Below are 23,879 nucleotides of genomic sequence, written 5' to 3'. Positions count from 1 at the left end.
CTTAATAAAAATAAGAAATGTCAATATATTAAAACAAACTTGTATTAAGCTTGCATTCCCGTATTTTCTGCATCTCAGAAAAAGAAGAAAGAAAAGAAAAAAATGCTTTGGACATTAAAAATAGCAGGGTATTCTCACATGATTAATAAGGACTCTTTCCACCTGAACATAATGATATCTGTTTTCTCCCTACTGGTTACTGGTCTGTAAACATGTAGCCATATCTATGTGTTCATTTAGTTGTACTGCAAGTGAAAGTTTTACCCAAAGAGTTTTAAATGAAAAAATATTTAAAGGCCCTGAGCTGCAGGAAAACAACACATTTTCCAATGTGTCTCTGTGTGTAAACAGTTTGCAGGCCAGAGAATGCCATTTATGAGAGACTTGCCCCAAGTGAGACTCTGAAAAATGTCACCCTGTAATTGCATTTCTTGACTTAACATTTTAACATTTCAGCCATTGATGAGTTTGGAAACATTCAAAATGTTACAATGTTCAGATTACAAGCACTACATACAAAAGAAAGTTTCTGTTTTAAATACAGTCAGTTTTTAAAACAAACAGTAACTTCAATGTAATCAAACACAAAGCACTTTCACACAAAGAAAGTTATATCCTGCATTTGTCTATCTAAAATAAGTTTAACCAAGCAAGTTACTTTGGCGCATTCTGTAGGTAGAACAAACATAGGCATTGTATTTAAAGGAAATTTAAGTACAGAAGGGGCACCAGAAAGCTTTGCAGAACGCTTAGTTAGAGGGAATAGTTGCCAACACTGTCCTATTCTCAATCCATATGAGGAATTTAAAGAGATACAATGGACTGTGCCCATTTAACCAACCAAGAAAACCCCACATAATTGTTTTTTGGTCAGTGTTCTGCTGTCATCACCTCAGATTTTCCAACCATCACTTTGTAGAGAAAAGGGGAGCTAAGGGAATAACAATTTGAAGACTTACTCACCAAATGAATATATGGTAGGTTAATCCAGAACAGACTAACATGGGTACTAATAGAACTAAAAATGCTCCCCCACCATGCAAGCAAACATCAAATTTGGAAACACTGTGTGCTTCAATGTTTCTTCCTGTCTTGCTCTGATGATAAACGGAGAAGCGGTACGTTTTCCGTGAAACCCGGTGTGTGTGTGTGTGTAAATACTGCTTTATTACACTAACACATTTGGCCTGTGTCATTAGAACAGAAAATTCAACGGAGCTTCACCCAGACCCTTAAAGAACATGGAAAGCATTATGGTGGGGCAGCAGCAGACAAAAAACACAAGCTAGTACCGCATCATCAAAGTCAAAAGCTATAAAACTACCAGTTTTTTTATCTCCATCATTCTCTTGCCAGTTAGGAGCTACTGATGTGAATTCTTATGGTACAGGGTGACACACAATCAGAAGCATTTTCCCAGTGCACAGGAGGCTCTTAAACCACTTGCAGACTGACCCACTGACAGCAGCAGTTTACAAAAACTAATTAACACAAGGCCTAGACGTTGCATTTGTGATCCACAAAACTCCCGAATTTCAAATGTGAAGTGTTGAAAGACTTTTGAAAAGTTAACATACCAAATATTTACAGAAGGCACATTTGGCAAGAACAGTAAATGCAGTACTTCGCATTTATTTCAGCTTTTTACTTTTACAGAGTTTAATACGGTGTTAGCATCATAGCCTTGTTTAAACACCTGTCTGCCTTTTCTAGACAGGCATCATTCAAATGCATCAAGATGTTATTTGGACCAAGCCTGCTGCTTATGACATGGTAAAATATTTCAGCCTTCAGCACTTCATTCCCCAATATTTTGCAATCATCTTCTTAAATAAGCATATCCAGCTTAAGTTTCTGAAAACAGAACCTCTCTTTCATTTAGAAAAAACAGAGTACAAGCCTAAATAATCATCAGAGAAACTCCTTAACGCGTTACCTTCTTAATGAAGAAACTGTAATTAACAAACAGATCAACAATTAAAAGCTCAGGTCCTGCTTCTGTGTTTTGAACGTAGAAATTCAAGCTTTAGGTTCAGGCTGAGGTTTGTTTATGATCTATCAACTGACTTATGCAAATTTACAAGAAGGTTTTCCAATGCTATAACCAAGGCTGTATGGGCATCTTCACTGAGGTGGAGAGAAGAGAATACTTCACAGGCTTACAATCAGCAGTAAAAAACCCAACCAAACAAAAACCACTGAACAAGTATCTGTTAAAAATTCCTGTATTAACATCTTCACTGCAAAGCAGAGATATGACTAGACTTAAAATTGGCAAGGAAATTTCAGGCACTAGATTGAATCACCATTGATGCACAATAACCTGAGTCATCCACTTTGTAAAGCAGCCTCCAAGAACAAAGAAGCTTTTAGGTTTGGTTCTCTTTCAACTAAAAAAGTTTTAAAGTGAATTGTAGTGCTCATGAAAAGATGCCAACAAATCACTTCTTTTATCAAAGAGGGGAACCTGTCTCAGAGGCAACCAACTCCCCGCCAGTTTGTAAACAGTGCTGTTGCCAAAGCATCAACACCAAGCACGAGACATATATAGGTCTCCATAGATGCTCTCCTCTTGGTCTGTGCTGAGACTACAAGCAAGTACACCAGCTTGCAACATGCCTGAAACAAGATTAACTGAAGAACATCACCAACCTGTTTTGCATGTGTTTTGCATAAAGCAGAGAAGGAAAATATTTGGTTGCTATCAACTGGTGCCGGACTGAGCTGCCCATAAAGATTACATATACCTTTTACAGACCTAAGTCAGAACCCCCTCAAGCAAATTCTTGTTCAAATAATCTAGCAATAAACATTACTTTTGATTGATTTCCAGTGACAGGATGCACAGAAACAACCAGAAGTCTCCATGAAGCTTCAGAAAGGGCTTGCAGAGGTGCTGACCAACTTCATCAATCAATTATCAACGTTTAAACATCGCCTATAGACGTTTGTAAGAACCAACAAGAGCGTTGCAGTTCGGACAGGTGTGATCCACATCCTTTAGGGCATCAATGCAGAAGGGGATTAAGCAGCAGCCACCTATACACCTGAAAGGGAAAAAAACCCCACAAAACAAAACCAAAACAATCTGTTATACCACTTATTACATACACAAGAAGGTAAAATACATTTCCTGCAAAAGCCCTCAGTAAAACTGGTACCATGAAGCTTTAGAAAGAACATATATGGCTATGGAGTCCATAACTTTAGTGTTCTAGAGCTGCTTCAAGGTCCTATAGAACTTGAATGCAGATGTAGGCTACTCAAACCATGAAGGGTCAGGTCCCAGACAGAATGAGAAGGCAACAAAGCTAGAGCTTTATTACTCCTTAGACTTGTAAAAGGTCATGTAAGAAGAGAAAAATAAAGTGCAAATTGGAATCAACCTACCCCAGCAGGCAGAGGCCACCACATGACAGCCAAGTCAAAGCTCCTGAGTCATATGAGAGACGTGTCACAATCATCTGATTACAGGAGGGGCAGCACATCTGAACTGGGCGGTCATAAAATACTACTGGTTGCTGCACATACACTGTCTGAACTGTAACTGAGCAGAGAAAAATGCTGTTTATTCAATGGGTAAATAAGGAAAAAAGGATAGCTGATCAACTTCTTCTGAGCTAGAACCAGCAATTACTCCAAAAAATTTCACGCTCAGAGCAATGAAACACACAGTGACAATGAGAAATCACCATGGCGTTTCCTAATGCAGAAACACACTGTCTTAAGAACAAGGCTGCATTAAAAACTGCAGAAATCCAAATTATGTTATTGATATTAATACACACTGAAGGGTTCACAAGAATTGAGTCACCTTATTCCCCTCAAAAATATTTTTTGGAAGGCAGGGAATGCCTGTGAACCATGATCTTTCATCTTCTGCACAGCACCTATTGCCACAGCCACTTGACACCTTCTTAACATGAGGTACAGCAGAGTTTTTGAGGCTTACTGGGGTTATTCACTGGTGCAGGCTGCCCCATGTATGGGGGCGGGTTCATTCCTTTTCCATCTGGTTTCTGGCCAGGTTCTGGGACAGGATAGGGGTGAGGATAGCTCACATTGATTCCCGTTGTTTCCTCGTAAGAAGGTGGTGCCGATGGGACAGGGCTGCTAGTCGGAGCAGACATTGTATCTAAAATATAATAAAAAGAAAATTACAATGAAAGGCATTATTTATTGAGTGCAAGTGACAATTAATTGGGCTCTATTCAGACAGAAACAAAAAGATAACTACATTAAAATGCACCTTTACCCAGCATAAAACTTATTGACTGCTATTTGTTTCTGATAGTATTATATGTTAGTCTCGATATCATTGTTGTGGTTGCTTTCTTCCCTCTTCCTTTTCACAGGGCAGTTTTTACACTTTTTCCCACATCAATTCTTCTTTTATGAATTAAAAATACTAAAACAGGGACATGAGGCACCTTTATTAGTGTATATATATAAAAAATTCTCAGCATAAAACCTGTCTAATCCTTAAATTATTAAATTGCCCTTGGGGAATGTAGTTCCTGAGAAAATGGAAGTCATCACTTCTTTCACACTCAGATCAACACATGGTCACAGCAGACAGTGGAGGAACAGCAGTCAGCAGAGAACCAACCTACAACTCTTGTACAGTGAACAACCTAATGCATAAGAGTTTCCCACACAGTGGCCTGAATAATCCTTTCAAGCTAGAATGATTACTTTATCAGATAATTTATTATTCCAAAGAAGAGACAACTGTTGTAAAACTATGCATCTACAACTACCTTCTCCCAGATTATTTTATTCCATTCCATTGAAGTGTGCAGGTGAAGTCCAGAATTTGTTTGCTGTTTTCAGTGTATTGTAACATTTACAAACACCAGTTTAACAACCATTTGCATCAACAAGATTAATCCCAGGAAAGAATGTAGCTATTTTGTGCACAGTCTGGAACTTCTCCACTGCACATTCTGGAAAAGGTTTTTCTCATCACCATTTCAAGACATTTGTGTAACAGCCACCCTGAGACCAAAGCATCCTGGACTTCTAAATTAACACACAGAGTCCTACTATTAGTGAGCTATGGAAGAACTGCCTAACAAACTCCCTTCTTCCTTTGGTCTCCAAAAATCTGGCTTTCTGTACTTTTTAATATGTACCTTTTCCCACCTATCAGCCTATAAATATATCGCATTCCCCATTCAGAAGAACTGATCACTTTGGCAGCTAGACTGCAGAGAAGGATCCAGCAGACCTACCAGGCCAGAAGCTGAATGTAAGCTGACTGTGCCATGAAAATAGCAAACGTCATGCAGGGATGTGTAAGCAAAACCAGTACCTGTATGGCAGCTGAAAATGTGTTGCTGCTCTGGGAAAGCCCCCCAGGAGTACAGTATCTAAGAAACAAATAGGTGAACAGATTCCAAAGAAAACAAAGCACCAGGAACAATCACAAAGGCTAGAAAAGAGGACTTCTGACAAAAAGCCAAAGAAATTGAGTTTCCTTAGTTTCAAAAGACCAGAGAGAATAATGAAGACAGAGAGGTAGCAATGAAAAAGAACTAAACTTCTCTGAGAGTAAATTTTAAGGAAAACTAAAAAAGCCTTTTAAATAATAAGCTTTTCCCTATGCCTATTAATAATACTATCTAAGCAGTAGATAAATCGGCAAGAGAGTTGTGAAGCCTTCCCTCCTGAAAGTTTTAGGAACAGTTATTGTCTGTCAGATGTTATGATGTTATGTCAGAAATTATGTATCATTCAGCGTTAACTGGATTTGAGAACCTCTTCACATTCCTTCCAACTGTATTTTCCATTATTTCAACACTTGCTTTTGAAAATAAATACAACGCCGTTGATTTTAAACACCTATTTTTATGTACGCTGTTTCAGAAGTGAGATGCTACACCTTTTTAAGAAAGTAAGGCCCAATCCTGAACAAGCTGCTTGCAAATTAACTCCCTGCTCCTAGATAGAGCTCATTGCAAGACTGGGACCAGAGCTAAATGAAAACCAGCTTCCCCTGCCTAAATCCTCCCACCCCCAAAACCAACCAACCAAAAAAATCCCCAAACCAACCATGATTACGTAGAGTTGCTGAGTACCAAAATTACTCAAGCTTCAGATAAGATAGTAACTGCAGTAAATTGATACAGCAAAAAACATTAACTCAAGGATTAGACAATAATGAAAACAGCAGCAAGAGGGACATTCTAGAAAGGATTTTCAGCATTTTATTTTACCTTAGGCGAGACTTACAGCCTGGGTTAGTAAGTAAACTATGTGTTATACTTCCCTATGCAATCTTTTAAAGCACTAACAGACTTTCTATAATTTCCACTCACACTTTGCTCTCTGCAAATAGGTACAGAGCAGCTTATAACTTTAATCATAATGTTTTACAGATAACATTCTTATATAAAATACCATTGACACAGACATGTCTGGGAACAGCCTAATTACAAAGAGGACAAAAGAATAGTATTACAAACCAACCACAGATCATATAAAAAGTGATACAGAATCTTAAGCATCTATATAGAATAGGGAAGACTTTAATTTCTAACACCTTAGCAAACTGTACCCAGCTACTTATGAAACAACAGTAATTCACTAACTGAAAGATAAACAGGCACAAAAGCAAGCTGATGGCAGAAGCAGGAACTGAACCCACCTGTTTTATCTTCTTAAAGCAGACTCTCAAATGCTGCTCCCAAATAATTCAAAAGGGAAGGCTGTTCAGTGACAGGTACTCAACTGCAAGACAAAGGATAAGACGGTAACAGGGAAGTCAAATACACCAAGAAGTTATCTGCAGGTAGCATATATGCAAATGATTAGGCAACATTAAAGCTATCTCAAATCAGGATATGCAAACATTGAAAAAACAACAAGCACACTAAATGCAAGACTGGGCTTTTTACATGTATAAACAAGAAGTTTCCATTTACATCTGGAAGTTTCCGATCCAAACACCATTAAGCACAGAAAAGAACTAAGCACTTCTGGCTTCTTTTCCCAGACTCTCACTACTCTTTTGAAATGTGGTAAGACAAAGACAATGGCTTCAGCTACTCATCCCCTCATTCTTGTACTCCAGGTGCACAATAGTAAAGTGGGCATTGACTCACTGTGCCCAGCTGCAGTCTTTACCTTTACGTAGATGAATTGCTAGACTCCAGAGAAAAATTAATAAAGCAGCAAAAGCACCAGTTCCCTCCTCTGAGTGGATTTTTCTTTTTTGTTCATTCACTCAAGAGAAAGAATCACAAGTACTTAGAGCTGCGAGCACTTTTCTCAGCCCAAATTTCTTTCATAAGCACACGTTGGAACACATCGGCATGGGACAAAGCGCTTTTCCAGTTCTTTCCTTTCTGCAGAGGTCTACTGCTCTACGTACAGAAGAAAGCTGTCCTGAAGGGAAGGAAAGGGCTGGTAAAAGCCACAGCATTCACAAACCACGCTATTCAAATGAAACTGGATTGATTACTTAGGTTAGCTGGAGAGACCAGGAAGACAAGTAACAAATTCCACTGACAGAACGATGCATGTATACCCTTCTCTGCAAGCGCGGCTCTGTCACTTTTACAACTGCACTAAAGCCAGGTGAGTTTTGGGAATGGAAGCTTTTTGAAACTTTTGAATACTTAGTGAAACTCAGCAGTGTGTGGCATTTTTTGCAGGCTTTTGCATTTTGCAAAATTATATTTCAACTAATTCAAACACTCCCCCCATTTTAATTCCTTAAACCCTAACTGCATGCAGCAACTTAAAACCTGAACTGCCATTTCAACACCGCAAGAAAATTTGCAAGCTGTACCTGAAAAAAAAAAAAGCACACCAGGCTAAACTTTCCTTTTATCTTGCTATTGGAAAAAGTGAATTAAGTGAATCAGAACTTCTAAGGTAACTTACCTGAAGAACTTATTACCCAAGCATTCATTATAATGCCAAGATTTTTACAGCCATCTACCATGGGCTTCAGGGTTTGTATCTGACAAAATCACCCAAGATGAAACTGACTTGAAACTAGCAGTATGCTCACAGGCAGCTACACATTGCAGAAGGATTCAGTGGGGTTATAGCTCATCAGACAAGACAACTGTCCAATAATGTTTAAGTAACTAATTAAAATATAGGCTATGACCTACATAGTTGGGGTTTTTTAATAGCTGCATAGCATTCCTAAGTACACCCTCCTACAACATGGGTTTGTAAAAAGTTGGATGGTTTCTCCAGAGTGCTAACTGAAATACCAAACTGTAAAACCAAGTATAGGTGAGGAAGACTCTTACTCTGACCTTCTTCATCAAGATGCATACAGATATTACAGGAAAGGTAAGAAAGAACTTATGTTTATCACAGTCCAGAAGCTACGCAGGTCTTAGTGGACACGCCCAAAACAACAGGTTGCCCTGTGATAACCTATGACTGCTACATCTGCCAGATAATACACATTTGTACCTTAACTTGTGCCATTGCCTGTTCCAGGAAGGGAGATGTATTCAAGATTCCCTTCCTCCAAGGGGCAGATTTACTGTAAGAACATTAGGGCGCCATTATCTGTGTCATGCTCCCAAATACAGAGACTGACAAAGCTGCAGGGCTGCAGTCATCTTGCCCTACCTCTTCATTCTCCATTCATGATGCAGACGACTCAGGCTCAGTCTGGCTCACACGCTTTTCATGCGTCTTCACCTAATGATAATCACCATAACTACAAATCGTCCCCCCCACAGCCATAACTGGACACAGACTTATTACCATTTTCTCACCATTGGATGCATCCCCCATCTTATGAAAGTTTTTGATATTGCCCACATTGGTATGTTAATGCCATGTAGTTTGAAATAGCAGCCTTTTTCTGAGGACAGGATGCAAATGTGTATTCTAAGAATGCAGAAAAATACTTTTTGCCCAAGGACACATGGGGGAAAAAAACAGGAGGGGAAATGAGTCAAAAGCGGAAAGGTAAGTCGAGCCATTCATGCCTTACCCAACAATTACACATGAATCATTAGGCAACAATTTTTTTAACCTCAGCTGGTTTCCCTGACCTGCACAAGAGTCTAGTAGAAACGGATTCCACAGCAGCACGCAGGTTACCAGCAACAGCACCTCAAGGATAACTGCGGGTAGGTAATCTCTTTGCTCCTCATCAGGAGGGGAGGAAAAGAAGGTCTGTGCAGTCCTCACACTTAACATTCCACTTGGGAAGAAACTTACGTGCAGAAGTGTTGCCGCTGGGAGGCTGGAGAACATGGAGGAATTTAGTCATCCCTCTCTCCCTGTCCAGCCAAACCTGAGCCTGGCATCTGCTTTTACCACAACAGCAAGTACTACTCTTTAAGAATAGAAGAGCAAATAACACTCGCTACCTTAGAGAACCATTTTTCTTACCTGACATCTTCCTTAGCCACTCAGGTACAGACCAGAAACGCTCCACTGGCTTTTAAACAGGCTTCCCTGAAACTAAATAATTATGTCTGTATTTGTCTGAAGTCCTTTTGTAACAAACTTTAGTATAAGAAAACACAATTTTTAGTTTAAGTCAGAGTGTATATCTCATAGGAAATTTTTATAAAAGATAAGCATAGCTGTCTGTATGAAAGTTTGAACTAAGAACATTTTCATTGTTTGGTATAGATTTACAGCTTTCCTGGTTTTAATCAAAAGAAATTTCTATCCTTAGAATAGCGCAATAGCAAATGTCCTAAATCAATCTAGTACTATTTCTACCAAAAGATCCAACTTGCCACTTCCAGCTGGCTAGGGAGTGAGTTTTCAGCAACATCAGTTCCTTACTCTCATCAGCCACAGAACTGCATAAACACTAGTGTTACAAGGGAAGATGGCAACAGCTCGTGCAAGGGAATGTAAGCAGATTGTGAAACCAGACCCAGCATCTCAGACCATCTGTTTTTATTTTCATAGAGCATCATTCCAAAACTCAGAATCAATACGTATGTGCTCTCAGCAAGAGGAGGGACATTCCCATTACACACATTTATTAGGATGACTTAGAAAAGAAGTAAATAGTTTATTTTTATCTTCCACTATAAGGAAAGTTGCTGAATGTGAATTTATCTGAACGCATTATGTAAAATTGCTTTCTAGAGAATTTCACTGAGAGGTACAACACACTAGCAAAGATAGCATGCAAGACAAGGCAAGGACAGGAAAATAAAGTAAGCCTGTAACTGGCTATCCAAGTTGACTTTTTATAGGAGTGTAAGAAGTGATTATTTTCTTAGATTTCTTAGCAGTTTTCATTTCTGGGGGGACACTTTTTGAATGGTATATATGTTGGATGAAAAAACCCAAGATGTGTAAATTTGGTCATTCACATTGATAACAGAGGAATTTCACCAGTGTGCTTAACTGTAACTATTGCAACTAATGTATCCATGACATTGCTGAGCTGCACAAGGCTGTATTATATAGTTTAGCTACTAAGTATATAAGAACCAATCCCAAAACAAGACATGAGCCAAGAGTGCTGAAACAGGGCCAGAAGGAAAGGTCATCAAAAGGACAAGAAGAAGAGGAAGATGAAGAAAGGATGAAGATGTCACATACGATCACCAGAGGACCCATTAGACTACACATGCATAGTAAGAGTGTAGATATGATAAGTAGTTCTTGGAACTGTATGAATATGCTAATAGTTTCTCAGAAATGTCATTAATATGTATAGATTGCCTATATAAAGATAAACTGTGAACAAAGTCAGTATGTACGTTGGGCAGAACCTATCCCCTGTGCATCCAGCACTGAAAATAACGAATGCCTGCTTTCTAACACTCCAAACCGGGTATTGGAGAGCTTTGTCTCTGATTTTTTAATATCAACATTTGGGCAGAAGACAGTAGATCTCAAGCAGGGACATACGAGGTTCCACTCAGAATGAAGACACAGTGCTGCACATCACTTGTTGGGCGCACAACAAAGGAGGTGGCAGGAGGAACAGGGCTGGAGGAAGGACGCAAACCAGCATGGCATGAGGAGCTTGAGCTGAGCAAGGGAGCAGACACCACTGAAAGAACAGGAGATGCGCATGGTTGCCAGGACCATGAGTGCCAAGCCACCGTCTCCCTGTCACTGCCATCCAACCCTGAAAGCTTGAAGCTTCTCTCAGAAACTCGTGCCAGATTCTCAACTTCTGCTGCTCTATTCCCAGCCCAACTGCCTTCTCCTGGATGTAACATCCTTCCCATGTCCCCACTGCCCAAGCTTATTCCAAGAAGCTATGCATCTCAATTTGAAAGACATTACGTAAGCAGGCCTCAAAGCACAGAGTACAGCACCGCCTGCACTTGGCGGGGAGAGAAATGGGGCTGGGGGGGAAGTCTCAAGCACTAAGAAAATTAAAAAAAAATTAAAAAGAAAAAGAGGTTTGACTTACTTGGATTGTTGCACGTTTGTAACACACAGCAAAAAGTTTCTGGCTATAGACAATGGTGGTATCTGCTCTTTTAAATCCAGGAAAACACCCACTGGGATTACCAGCAGAATCTGTAGGCAACACACACAAGGGCAAAGAACAGATTAGTTGGAAGGAAACAGAAGCAATAATAGGACAGGTTTTGCTAGAAGCAAACAAAAAGTACAGTAAACATGCCAGCTAATAATGCAGAATTTCCCCATCTGGCTGTAAGTAATTCCACAACAAGAACAGAAGTAGCGAACACACTTTGGAATAGAAAGCTGTAACAGAATACGAAGTCAAAGGGCCTTGAACAACCTCACCTGTGTAGGTCCTAAGCAGGTGGCTGATCCAAATGACCTCGAGAGATTCCTTGTCCAACCTAAATTACTCTATAATACCACAGAAAACAGAAGTCAGATTACTGTACTAGAAAACGATTACAAAGGTCCAGTTCTGGTTTTAGCCATACACTAGAGACTAAATACTAAGTTATGACAAAACTGATGCAAAAGATAGCAGTCATGATGTAAACAAAACAAATTAATTTGCTTTAATGACTTCTTCACGGAGGACAAGTCTCCAGAAAACTGCCTTAATTGCCAGGCTGTATTGATTGCTGCCAGCTTGGTTCAGGCCACGGACACACTAACGCATCCCAAGTACAGAGACTGGCAGCAACAATAGGAACTGTATGTCTGTTAAATACTCATGCCCCAAGTACTGTTGTACGCCCAGCAGAATGCAGATTCTTGATCAGTATCTTGATATCAAAATATTAATGGACCTGACATGCTATTACTTTTCTTTCTTACTTCACAAGACATAATGTAAATATATCTATTTGAGAACACAGGAATTTCACACCATTTTAAGACAAGCTTGATTTTTTTGCTTTTTTGTGAGATGCTCCAGAAACTCCCATCTATTATGGTTCCAAACTTTGTAATAAGTTTTAGGCTTAACTCATAACCAGCTTCTCTTGTTCATCCTTTATATCATTCTTTAAGCAGTTATAGATCCTAAAGTTTTTCTCATATACCTCTACTAGCACAATTTCTCAGCTAGAGTTCTCAACCACTGCCTCCTGCCTGGTAAACCTCTGCTGGTCTTACAGTGTCCATGTTGCCTCCTCACCACTCATGTCTGTATCTGTCCACGTCCACACTGCTACCCTCCAAGATCACCCATCTTCTCCCTTCCACGCTGTACCTAGGCACAATCAACTACCACCACGCACCAGCTGAGCAAGCACAGAGCTCAGTTATGCAGCCAGTCACCCTCAGTGCCTCTGCAGCCATGTGGGCCAATTCCTCCACTGAGTCAGTAGCCAGTACTTACCTTCCTTATCATATATACCACCTACATACTTGCCCACATACCAAGAAGAAAAGTCGTCATCTAAAGCTGCTGTGGTTCCTGCTCTGGGAAGCTATTTATTCAGCCTTTCTTTCCCTCACTATCCAAAAATACCTCCCTTAAACCTTCAACTACAAGGATAAGGCTCTGTGGACGCATCTCCAGACTGCAAACCTCAAAGAAAGTCAGTATTATTTCTACACAACATAAGTTCATTTGTAATCCATGACTGCTTTCATCCAACCAAGCCAATTCCTGTACATGTTTCCACAGTCATTCTTAAAAGTTTTAAAATAAGCCTCAGGTAGCATCTCCTAATTTTACACTTTTTCTGACTATGTCCCTCAAGTCAAAAAGTTCTTTCAACACCTGAAAGATGCCTACAGAGAACTTTGCAGGTACAAAAGACAACACATAAAGAAAAAGAATTTCAGGCTTAAGGATCTGATTGGGGTGGGAGTCACTCCATCCATGCAAAGTATAACTAAGACCCAGCACAGACGCTTCCCGACAATGACACAAGCCTCCTCGCTTTCACAAAGTGCAGAAAAGTCTCTGCAACACTGCCGACTGCCTCCCTTACACCACACAGCTTTCACCAGGATTTCAGTGAAGCCTATAAACATTTCTATAAAGAACTTAACACAAGTTTGTTCACTCTTCCAGGTTACACAGGACTACTCTGCTGCACTGGAGGCACGGCAATATATCAGTAAATGCTACTAATGTTTGTACATTTCAGTAATCCCATGGTCTTCCCAGTAGACTAGGCAGAGAGGCGGAAAGGTTTATTAGAAAAGCAATTGTGTACTCAGTCCACTGCAGGTATTACAGTAGCCACGTAGCTAGGGCAAACACAGGAGCTGGTACAGAAGGACAGAGGTGGCTACAGGCACAGTGTGTACACAGCAACAGTACTTGTGGTAACCCATCATTTCCTTGAGGACAGGCATTGTTGCTGTTTCACACCATTCTCATACACTGCAGCTTTGGCAGACTGAAGAGGGAACAAGACAGCACAGATGACTAAACTCAGTGATGATATTTGTGGTATCAAATATTCCACAGCTGTATTTTTAAAAACCACTGACCTCCTGTTTTCTTTAGAAAAAGCAAAGTTTCCCCTTGTGACTAAACTACACAGCTGAATCCTGATCAACTGCCCCCAGTCACAGTGCACTGGTTTTGGCTGGGGGTGCATAAAAAGTTGAGAGAAGCCAGCTGGGACAGCTGAGGGGAACAGATCAAAGTCCATACTGTATGATCCCATGCTCAGCAACAGACCTAGGGGGAAGGCTGGTGGGGAGCTCACTGCTCAGGGGCTGGCTGGGCATTGGCTGGTTGGTGGGGAGCAATTGTTCTCATTAGCATCACTTGTCTTTCTCGGGGTTTATTTTTCTATTATTTTCCTTTTCATTGCAATTGTTATTATTTTTACTTTATTTCAATTATTAAACTGTTCTTATCACATTCCATGAGTTTTCTCCCTTTTACCCTTTCAATTCTCTTCTCCCCCATCCTGCTGGGTGGGCAGTGAGCAAGTGGCTGTATGGTGCTTAGCAGCTGGCTAGGGTTAAACCATGAGACACAAGTTATTTCTGCTGCACAGACATTGTGTGACTGAGATGTCCTCACCTCTGCTTTACTGAAGAGCAAGTTCCAAGAAATCAACACCCTTTCATAGATTTAAAAATTGTCACGATCATAACTTCCAGCATGAACACTTCTAGTCTTGATATGTAATATTCAATACTTATTTTTAAATGATGATGCATTTTTTATTTCTTACCATTGACTAGTTTTGGAAAGCTAGTTCAATTTTAAAACGCTATGCTTTTTCACCTTTTTCTTCCCCCCTTCCTGGAGCCAGATACAAACAGGTCTCAGGTCTTCACAGTGCTTGGCAGCACCCCTGGCATGGCAACCACCTCTCCTGTGCCTTCCTTTTCTTAAAGTTTCAAATCCAAAGCACAGATAACATTTACAAAGTACTCCAGTGACTTATAAAACTATAACCAAGTATCAGTCCCTTTAAGTTATCTATCAAAACAGAAATTCCTAATAAAGAACAAGATGACATCAGGACTACAAATAACCTCTCCAAAATACTGAGTATTGTGGAGGTAAACACAACTTCAGCTTTTCAACTTAGTTTTGCTAACGTCCCTTCTGCTTTAAATGTCAAGAGATATTTGAACTATTGCTTCACACAGGCAGTACAAACGTGTCTCTCACCATCCTGGGCACTACTTGAAGATTAGCCTAGTGACAAGAGAAAGAGGTAATAACCCATCTCTGCTCAGTATACGACAAAACAACAACAAAAACCAAACCCCAAAACAAACAAACAAAAAACACACAAAAAAAACCCCCTCCACAAAACACAAACAAAACAACCAGAAAATAACTGCTTACAAATACAGCTTTCCTAAGCCAGCCTGGCCAAGCAAATATGTTGTTGTGCTTCCCCTACTCTGTCTCTTGATAAAATTTGACGCGATTTAATCCCTTAAACAAGTTCTACTCAGCCCTCTTCACTAGAAATCCCCAGTTGCTCTCCAGCCCCACAGCAGGGGCTCCCTGGCCCGAAGAGTTTGCCAGCTGCTGACCGGCAGCACCTGGAATGAAACACAGGCTAAAGGCTAATCTTTTTGTTAAGCCACCAGGCAGGAGATACAGGTTTATCAGAGCACTGGGGAAGCCCCAACACAGCACTTGCTTGAGCCACCATCTCGGTTACCCGAGGGCCTGACATTAACTTCCCTGTTTACCGTCAAGAAGCATTAAAGTTGTGTAAATTTCTCAGGCGTTCACGAGGGAATGAAACTCAAGAATAATTACCAAAAAAATAATCCTTATTATTATTTTATGTAAAAACAACCAATGCCACTTGGGTCGCACCGGATTTTACACTAGGAAAACAGAAATGCTGCTGCCCAGCGTGTTCTCCCCAGCAGCTGATGTTACCGACGTTTAATGCGGGACTTGCACCAAGTCCCCAACAACCCCGGTGCGTGGCCGGTGCCCCCCGGGCAGAGCCCTCCGCCAACGAGCCGCCGCCCCGCCCGCTCGGGGCAGGGGCCACTCCGCCCGAGCCCGGCGCCCGCCGCCCGCCGCGTCTCGCTTCTCCCGCAGCCCCTCCCGGGCCGCCCCGCCGGGACGGGCGCCGCTCGGCACACGGCCGGCCCCGCACCAGGGTCCGGCCCCGCCGGGGCGCCGCGGGAGGGCTGGCAGCGGAGCACCCCCCCGGCCGCGGAAGGGCTGGCAGCGGCCCCGGCAGCGGAGCACCCCCCCCGCCCGCCGCGGCAGCGCGTCCCGGCCGGCAGCAGCCGGGCTCCGGGGCACTGCCCGGGCGCCCCGCATTGCCCCGCCGCTCCTACCGCTGGCAGCGGGCGCCTCCTGCCCTCCTCTCCGCCGGAGCGCGGCCTCCGAACCGCAGCGCTCGGCCCGTCCCCACCCTAGCTGTCCTCCGCCCCCTTCCCCCGAAACCGGGGAGGGCGGCCCGTTGGCCGGAGCGCCGCCGGGGGGCGGGAGCCGCACGCCCCCGCTGCCCCGCAGGGACCGTCCGGCGGGGCCTCAGCGGGGCGGCAGGAGGGCCCCGGGCCGGCGCTCCCTTTGCAGCCCTGCCCGCAGTAGCGGCTGCTCCTCAGCCGGCCCCTGGTCGGCGTAGCCACACGCCACGTTTGGTAGCGCAGGAGCAAAACGCCCTCCCCCAATTCTCCCATACCTGCTGCGTGAGCAAGATCGGTGACTTCAGACAGCACCTAATACAAGAAACCATAAAACGATCAAAGAAATCTTTAACAGATACAGTGATCTTAACTAGTGCCTTTACAGACGATTACATGGGATTCACTCTTTGGAAAACACAGAGTATGTCACTCCATCCTCTACCCATCCCAGCAGCACCAAGGTAACACAAGATGCCTTCCTGGCCAGGTAGCCTGGGAGGGACGCGGCAAGGACCTCCCGCTGCGGCTGGTGGGCCCGCTGGCGAGAGCTGGGATTTAAGTGCTTTAATCTACTTTAGACTGAAGGGAGTCAGTAACTCCTGGGGGCTCAGCAGGGATTGTGCGTTAGGCCTTTTGGGCAAAAGCATCTAAAATCCATTAAAGTCCTATTTTTCTGCTTAAATCTTTTCTTGGACCTCACCCTAAGTAACAGGTATAAAGGCTCAAGGCAAACGAACCCCAGAGCCAGGATTCAGGTTTCACAGGACAGGAGGGGCTCTCGCCCCAGGTGGCAGCGAGCCCAGCAGTGAGCTCAGCTCAGTCCCCTGTGGGTACGGTACGGTGTTTGGGGGGCCTCATCAGATGGTGGGGCAGGAGGGCTCTGGCAGCATGAGTACTCCCAGTCCCCTGATCTGGGGGAAGGGGGTGATACAGCAGCGTTCAGTCCTTCCTGCCAGTTAGCATCTGAATCTGAGAGCAGAACTAGACTTGGAGGCTAATAAATTTTCATCATTATCAAGAAATCACATGAGATATTACGATACTTTTCTCAGGAGCAGAATATGAGTAATTTTGGCTTCGGTGCCCTGGCTTAACTAAAATTGGAATAATTGTTCTCTTTGTAACTATATCCCCTTCCCCAGGTGGCTATGAGCAGCTTAGAAGCTGCAGGAGAGAAGCCATGACTGAACACATCTCCCAGGGTGAAATAAGACACAGCCTTCAACTCTGAGCCTTCTTACCCTGACTGCCATGCTCTCCTGTGTTTTTTCCTTTCATCTAGTTAGAGGCTGGCTCATGCTACAGCTTTTACACCTCTTCGGGGACCTCAATAACATTGCTCCCTTTTGCCCTGCTGCTGTTTCCACCAAGTGTCCAAATACAGCAGGCAGTCAGCATCCAATTACCTGTGCATGAGCATATTTCTTCTTACTGTCCCTCCTCCTTCGCACCTATCTCGCCATTCACCAGTTTCTTCCTTTCCAGTCCTTTGCCGGCTAACACTGGGTGACAGAAGCATCAGCTTTAGCAAGTCTATGGTGGGCCAGGCCATTGCAGCATCTATGAGCTGCAGGCCACTGGCCTGCCTGGGTTAGCCAGGGTTTCTGCCCACCCTGCAGGGAAACCCAGCACAGCTTCTTCTAGGTGGCCATCTGTGTGGTGGGACCCACAGAAGTTCTCTTTCTGCAATAAACCGAGTGACTGAGTGGGGACATGGGCAGCGCCAGCTCAAGGCATGCTTGGGGAAATGTGGTTAGAAATTAAGAGAAATCTTTACTATGTCTCCCCCACTCCCCATGAGCTGTTTACCTGAAGATTATAATTTGTTTTAAATAATCATATGAAAAAATGCCCCATGGCAATTTCAGAAGCCTGAAGCCTGGATGCAGTATGCTGTAACTGCAAGAGCCCCACTCCATTCCCTGCCTGGTGGCATGATGTGCTAGGCAGCTCCACCTGCTGCATTTTGGCTGTCAGGCTTTTCTCAACTCTACCGGTAAAGTCATTAGCAGGGCTGCTAAAAGCATCATGGAAACGTACACAAGAATATTGTGTCTATTTTGTCATCACCATATTACAGAACACCGGTAGATGTCAGTTCAGCCCACAAAATGAGTGCATGCTAGCTGTATTAGCTTTTGCTTTTACAACAGTAAGTTTCCACCAAAGAAATTAAACAACGTTTAGAAGTTGATGTACATTTAAAAGCCTGTCAGCCATATTTCACATACTGTAATATGCCCTCTGTGTAAAATAAGTAAATCTTAATGTCACCTTATTTTTCTTCTGCCTGGAAATCATAGGACTGGCACACATACAAGTCGACTTTTTGTTGTTGTTCTTTTGCATATATTGATTTGTTGAGGCTAGAAAAGAATTTCTATCAGTTTTGATCATTTCAGTGATACTGGATACTTAGAGTTGTGCCAGAATGCAGTTTCAGACCAGCAATCAATGTACACACATAGATTTACAAAGAAAGCAAGGTACATACATTAAGACAAATGATATGAAAGAATGTTTGCTTTTTTCCCCCTGTTGCAATGGCTGATTCAAGTTGCAAAGCAAACAGAACAATAACTCAATTTAAACAGTTAGTACAAGCAAAATACAGCCAGTCATTTTGGTACTGCAACTGCTGGTCAACATCCTGACTTTTTTAAAGCTAAATTTTTATTTTTAATTTTTTAATTAAAACTACATTTTTAAAGCTAAAATTTAAGCCACTCGTAGGTTTTGTTTAACAATATAAACATTTAAAAAGAGAAACAGGCAAATCTGATGGGGTTAAAAAAAAAGGAAAAAAAAGACACACAAACAGCAGCACCATCTAGATAAGCAACACTTCCAAATATTTTGGAAGATTTATGTTAAAGTAATGAACAAAACCAAACCAGACCAAAAATCCAGAATTATCATTTCTATGTAATTCACTGCTGCAAGCACCAATTGGTTGAAAAAAACCTAATTCAAAGTCCCAAGGGCATGAACTTCCAGAAGGGATCAATACTGATGAAGAACAAATTATTTACACTTACAGTGTCAGGTGGTCAGGTGGTATTCAATCAAATTCAGCTTCTGCCCCTGGGAATATTGATTGCCTGAGAAAGCCGAGCTTTTTATTAAAGTGGTATAGCTTAGTACTGATTTTACTAATGCTAAATCTTTTCTCTGCGCCTCACAGCGAATTTAGTTCACCTATAAGCTAAATTCTTTTTCATGTAACTTTGTGTATAACACTGACAAAAAGTTAACTGGAGAGGATTTATGTGTAATTATTGGAGTCAAAATAGTCTTTTTTCCCCTCTTGTTCTCTTGTTTTCCATTATCAGATACTGTTATGCGTTACTTCTAAAGAATTTGGATAAAGAGTTTTCTGGGAAGTAAGGAAGTTCAACAAATGTAATTGTACATATTTGTCAAAACAATCGGTATATAGAATGCACAGTTTTTTCTTATGTTTCTCCTTAATTTGGTAATACTAATATAAAGATAAGTATTTAGTGTGATTATTGAGTCTCTTTAATTACAGAATGATAGGGTTTCTTCAAGTTTAGAAAACTATTGTGCCAAATCACTCACTGGATTATAGGAAGAAAGTATCAGATGGTGAATGAATGATCTTTTAATCAAAGGGAGAAAAGTATAGTAAAAATCAATGTTCACAGCACAAAGATAGGAAAATCAAGATTAATGTCTTATTTTTCCATTTAAATAATTAGGTGATAATTAGCTGGAACAAGCTAGCTGAAGAAATAAGAGTTTCTACATCTTTTGATTAGTTCCAGACAAACTTTGCTGACTTTCTGGAAAAAGACATTTAAGACAAGCCTAGGTCATTACAAAGCATATATGTCACCCACATGTTGTAACATAACCACATGTCCAACTGATTAGCAAATAATCCCATCTGGTTTAAGAAATAATGCATCAATTAAAAAACAAAACAAAGAGAAACCAAAACCCCCACAACACCACAAAAGACTAGTACCACTTGCTATTATGTCATTTGATTTCTAGGGACTCGGGTCAAACTTTGCTTCTTTAAAATTCACCTGTGTTTTAACAAATAATAAAACACATATACTGTCAGTGCCACAAGTGTAAATCAATATTCTGTTCTACAGGTCTAAGGTACAAATGGAGATGTTCTGCTGCCTCTGGCTGACAGCAGCCAATCTTCAAGGGAGGTTCTCTCTCACTGACTAGCCAAGCCACCATGTGACAGGAGCTTTGAGGTTCACACTTCAAGCCTCAAAGCCGAAAACAAGCTACACATCCCACATTTCAGTGTAAAGTGTATGTTCAATGTTGCTGAGGTGTCCTCCAAGCACTGGTAATACTTAGCTGTCATGAGCTGGGCACCCAGTTTGCCCAGATGAGATTCAGTTACCTAAGCAGCTCCTTTGTAGTAGACAGGAACATGAAAACAGGAATTTTGGCTAGCTGAGAAAAGCCTTCCCGTTGGGGGTGTTAGCTGCACTTAGACACCGGTGTGTAAGGCAGGGGGGGGGGGGGGGGCGGGGCGGGGAAGATTGGAGCTTTCTTTGAGACTGCCTGCTGAGGGACAGGAAAAAACATTAGGTACAGAGGCAAACTGACGGACCTTTGTGAGGCACTGTGGCTTTGTGAAGGTGGTGGTCGCACACGTGTATTCAGTAGCCACAAAACTCAGTTTGCGTATCCCTACCAAAGTAGCAAGAGCTCCCTTGTTAGCACCCAGTAAATTACTGCTATGTTGGCTGAGGTTCTGAATGCAAACCACTCAGGGTAGAATACAGTCCCCTTAACTAATTCTATGGGGTTTTATACAGTGCTTTGAACGGTTGGCACTCCGAGTGTTTGTTGACCAGGAAAGAAAAAGATAGTGTCATTGACTTTCGCTTTGAAGTATGTTCTCATTTAGGTTGGATTTAGGGCTTAGAACTTTGATAAAACAAAGACTGGGACAGCATATTAGTTGATTTGGTAAATACTAAAAAAACCCAAAAATTAAAAATCTGCCAAATGCTTCATGAGTCAAGGTAATGAAGGAGAGGCAAGAGCCACATTTTGAAGGAATAATGTTACCATGTAATAATTCTGTGTACTCTGAGTTAACTCAGTTAACTTTAGTGCAGAAGTTAGTTTCAACTTCTGCATGGCCTTCTCCCAGCCTGTTGGGCAGTGAAGCAATAGCTAAAGGAACCACTTGAGCCTCAAGATTTTGAGCTCAGTGGTTTAGGGTTTCATCACCTTCCAAACCCACCCTGCAGTAACTTCAGCACTTTCTGATTGTACTGTGCAGACAGCTTCAGTTTTATTCTCTAAGCTACTTTTAACAGTGAGCGCACATAAAAATGTCTGCAATAATTAAAACCAAGTACCGCCATAATAATGGAGGATAAATGCCCCATGACTGACAGCATCATTGCTTCAGTTCATGTACCGAAACAAAACTATTGCTCCACACCAGTGTGGAACTGGTAGGGAAAAAAAACCCAAAGAAAGCCTCACGATAGATAAATAATGACTTCAAGTCAGCTGCCAGACACATGTTATCTTACACAAAACCATCTTCCTTTTCAGTTCCCATTTTCTTCCACTGTCTTTTACACTTCCCCTGGTGACCCCACACCCACCAACTCCCTACCAGCCCCTGGTGCTGGAAACCAGTGGGATGAAAAGGGTGAAATCTCCAAAAGTTTTGAGCTTTTAAACTGCTCTCAGGTCTCTTCACCCCCCCACACACCCCTCACAGAAGCCACTTGGACACTTCTGCCCGGTGCTCGGCTGAGCATTTCCTAGTAGTGCTGTTCTCTCTTTTGAGGCTGCAGCTGCCCCTTTACCACCATCTTGGCAGGTAGGGAACTCCTTGCCCTAGAGGCTATCCATGTGCCAGGCAGATGCACTGAGGTGGGCTTCCCTGCCTCCACAGAGCAGGGTCAGACTGCTTCTCCCAGGGGAGGCCAAGGTATCGCAACAACTCCTCTTGATACTAAACACCTGCAATCCTCTTTCACAAGCGTGAACTCTCCTCACTGTATGTGCCTTGCCTAGCATGACCATTAAGGAAAAAAAGACATTTATTTCATCTGCAAGTTGGTAATACGTGGGGTAATATGCTTGTGGAAGACTGAAATATTAAGGGAATTATTATGTGAAACAGAAGTAGCATATCAAGTCTGAAACTGCAAATGATCCCCCAGGATTACAGTTGGTAATTGCTAAATTAATCCAAACCTTATATTGTCTTTCTTTTAGTACTGCTTCCTTCTTAATTAGCAACTCCCACAGTCTTAGTTGATCATCATAACAGTTAATAACAGCTGCCAGATTGCAAAACACTATTTCATATTACAGCAAAACATTTAAGTGTGTAAATCATATTGTCTCCCCTAGAGAGCGACACAGCAGTGTGCTGTCAGAAGAGGTAATTATAGATTTATTTTTCTCAGAACAGTTGGCACTTCATGCAAAGGGTTACAAGAAGACCAACCATTCACTGCCAGTAATGGGTCTTCCAGTATAAACAACAAAAAATAAACAGTTATGATAGAAAAGCTTCACATTTAAAAATGGCAGATTTGTGCTGATTAAGTCATGCATTATTTGATGGATTCTCTAATGAGGCCATCAGAAAACAGAGGGGAAAATTATGGTTCTCCAACAATTCACCCTTCAAACTCATCTCCCTACTTCCTTGACAGGGCACAGGAAGGATGTGATTTTAAAAGCAAAGCTGCCTAATTATTTTTCCTATAGACAGAACTGAAGCATGATTTCAGCTGCTGTGATTCCATTGCCGAGTTAAGTGGTGCAAAAATCCCATCTTCTCGCCCTTCCTCCAGAATAATGCCTGACCTACTGTTTGGCCAAGCTGTGATATGGTCTTGGCTGTAAATCAGCTGTGCTGGCTCATACTGTATCTGACCAACAAACCCACTGATCTAAATCTTACCTTTAAGCTTCCTGTTGTTTTACTTTAGGCAGCAGTCAAACTTACTTTAATGAACTGCTTTGATCTAACTCTGTGGATCTAAAGTGAGTAAGGAATGATACAGTAGTCTCTTGTGCATAATTTTAACATAATAATCTTTCACACAGCTGTTGTCTGGACACCAGAATTATTACAACCTAGTTGGGGTACAGGCAAGAAATACAGAAATATATCTAGAGATTAAGATTGTGCTGCTAAAAATTCATAGTTATCCAATGAGGCTTTCCTTAAGTCCAGATATCCACTTCTCTGAAACTCTGTTCCCAGCATCACTCACTCGCTATGTGCAAAGCTGGATGCTGGTAAGTGTTTTCTTATGCTACTCTCACTTCATGGTACAAACATTTGAACTTAGTGATACTTGATGCGGTTCTAGCAACTGCAAAGTTAATTGCTATTGAATTGTGTCCTGGTTTATAATCTCCAGTTGTCATAACTTACGTTACATGATATAAGAATAGCTTTGACATAATGTTTAATATTTCAGTTCCCCACTTCTGGTAGGACTGCCTTCATTAAAGGCACTTTAGTGAATCTCTCAAGTCTGCATATAAATTAAATGGCCAACAGTCTTAGCTGAGAAGGTGTCAGTTCCTGTTCAAGAAACTCAGATATTACGTACCATATCTTGTCACTTGATATTGCTTGTCTGCAGGACACAGCAAACTGGGAAGCTTACCATCTGGAG

General features: G+C 41.8%; 1 protein-coding gene and 1 long non-coding RNA gene across 4 annotated transcripts in view; one reads left to right on the top strand and one right to left on the bottom strand.

Moving 5' to 3' along the window:
• Nucleotides 1-1,616: 1,616 nt before the first annotated feature.
• On the bottom strand, nt 1,617-16,277 carry LITAF (lipopolysaccharide induced TNF factor). Of its 3 annotated transcripts, XM_055805924.1 has the most exons (7): nt 16,141-16,277; nt 11,725-11,793; nt 11,381-11,490; nt 6,650-6,732; nt 3,953-4,135; nt 3,391-3,547; nt 1,617-3,047 (listed from the first exon to the last, which is right to left on the bottom strand). In XM_055805924.1, the coding sequence occupies exons 5-7, from the start codon at nt 4,128-4,130 to the stop codon at nt 2,939-2,941; spliced, it is 444 nt and encodes a 147-aa protein (XP_055661899.1). In that variant the 5' UTR covers nt 4,131-4,135; nt 6,650-6,732; nt 11,381-11,490; nt 11,725-11,793; nt 16,141-16,277; the 3' UTR covers nt 1,617-2,938. The 3 variants fall into 3 exon arrangements, with proteins under 3 accessions (XP_055661899.1, XP_055661900.1, XP_027652067.1); XM_055805925.1 differs by lacking the exon at nt 6,650-6,732; XM_027796266.2 differs by lacking the exons at nt 6,650-6,732; nt 11,381-11,490; nt 11,725-11,793; nt 16,141-16,277 and adding an exon at nt 6,594-6,615.
• Nucleotides 16,278-16,410: 133 nt separating this feature from the next.
• LOC114014044 (uncharacterized) overlaps nt 16,411-23,879 on the top strand; it is a 70,020-nt gene continuing 62,551 nt past the window's right edge. Inside the window, exon 1 of the long non-coding RNA XR_003557385.2 lies at nt 16,411-16,673. This is a non-coding gene — a long non-coding RNA (uncharacterized LOC114014044). The remainder of the gene's footprint in view (nt 16,674-23,879) is intronic.

The sequence above is a fragment of the Falco peregrinus genome, chromosome 5 (assembly GCF_023634155.1).
Source record: "Falco peregrinus isolate bFalPer1 chromosome 5, bFalPer1.pri, whole genome shotgun sequence".
Taxonomy (NCBI): domain Eukaryota; kingdom Metazoa; phylum Chordata; class Aves; order Falconiformes; family Falconidae; genus Falco; species Falco peregrinus.
Note: the sequence above shows the minus strand (reverse complement) of the source record. Positions and strands in the feature narration are given on the sequence as shown.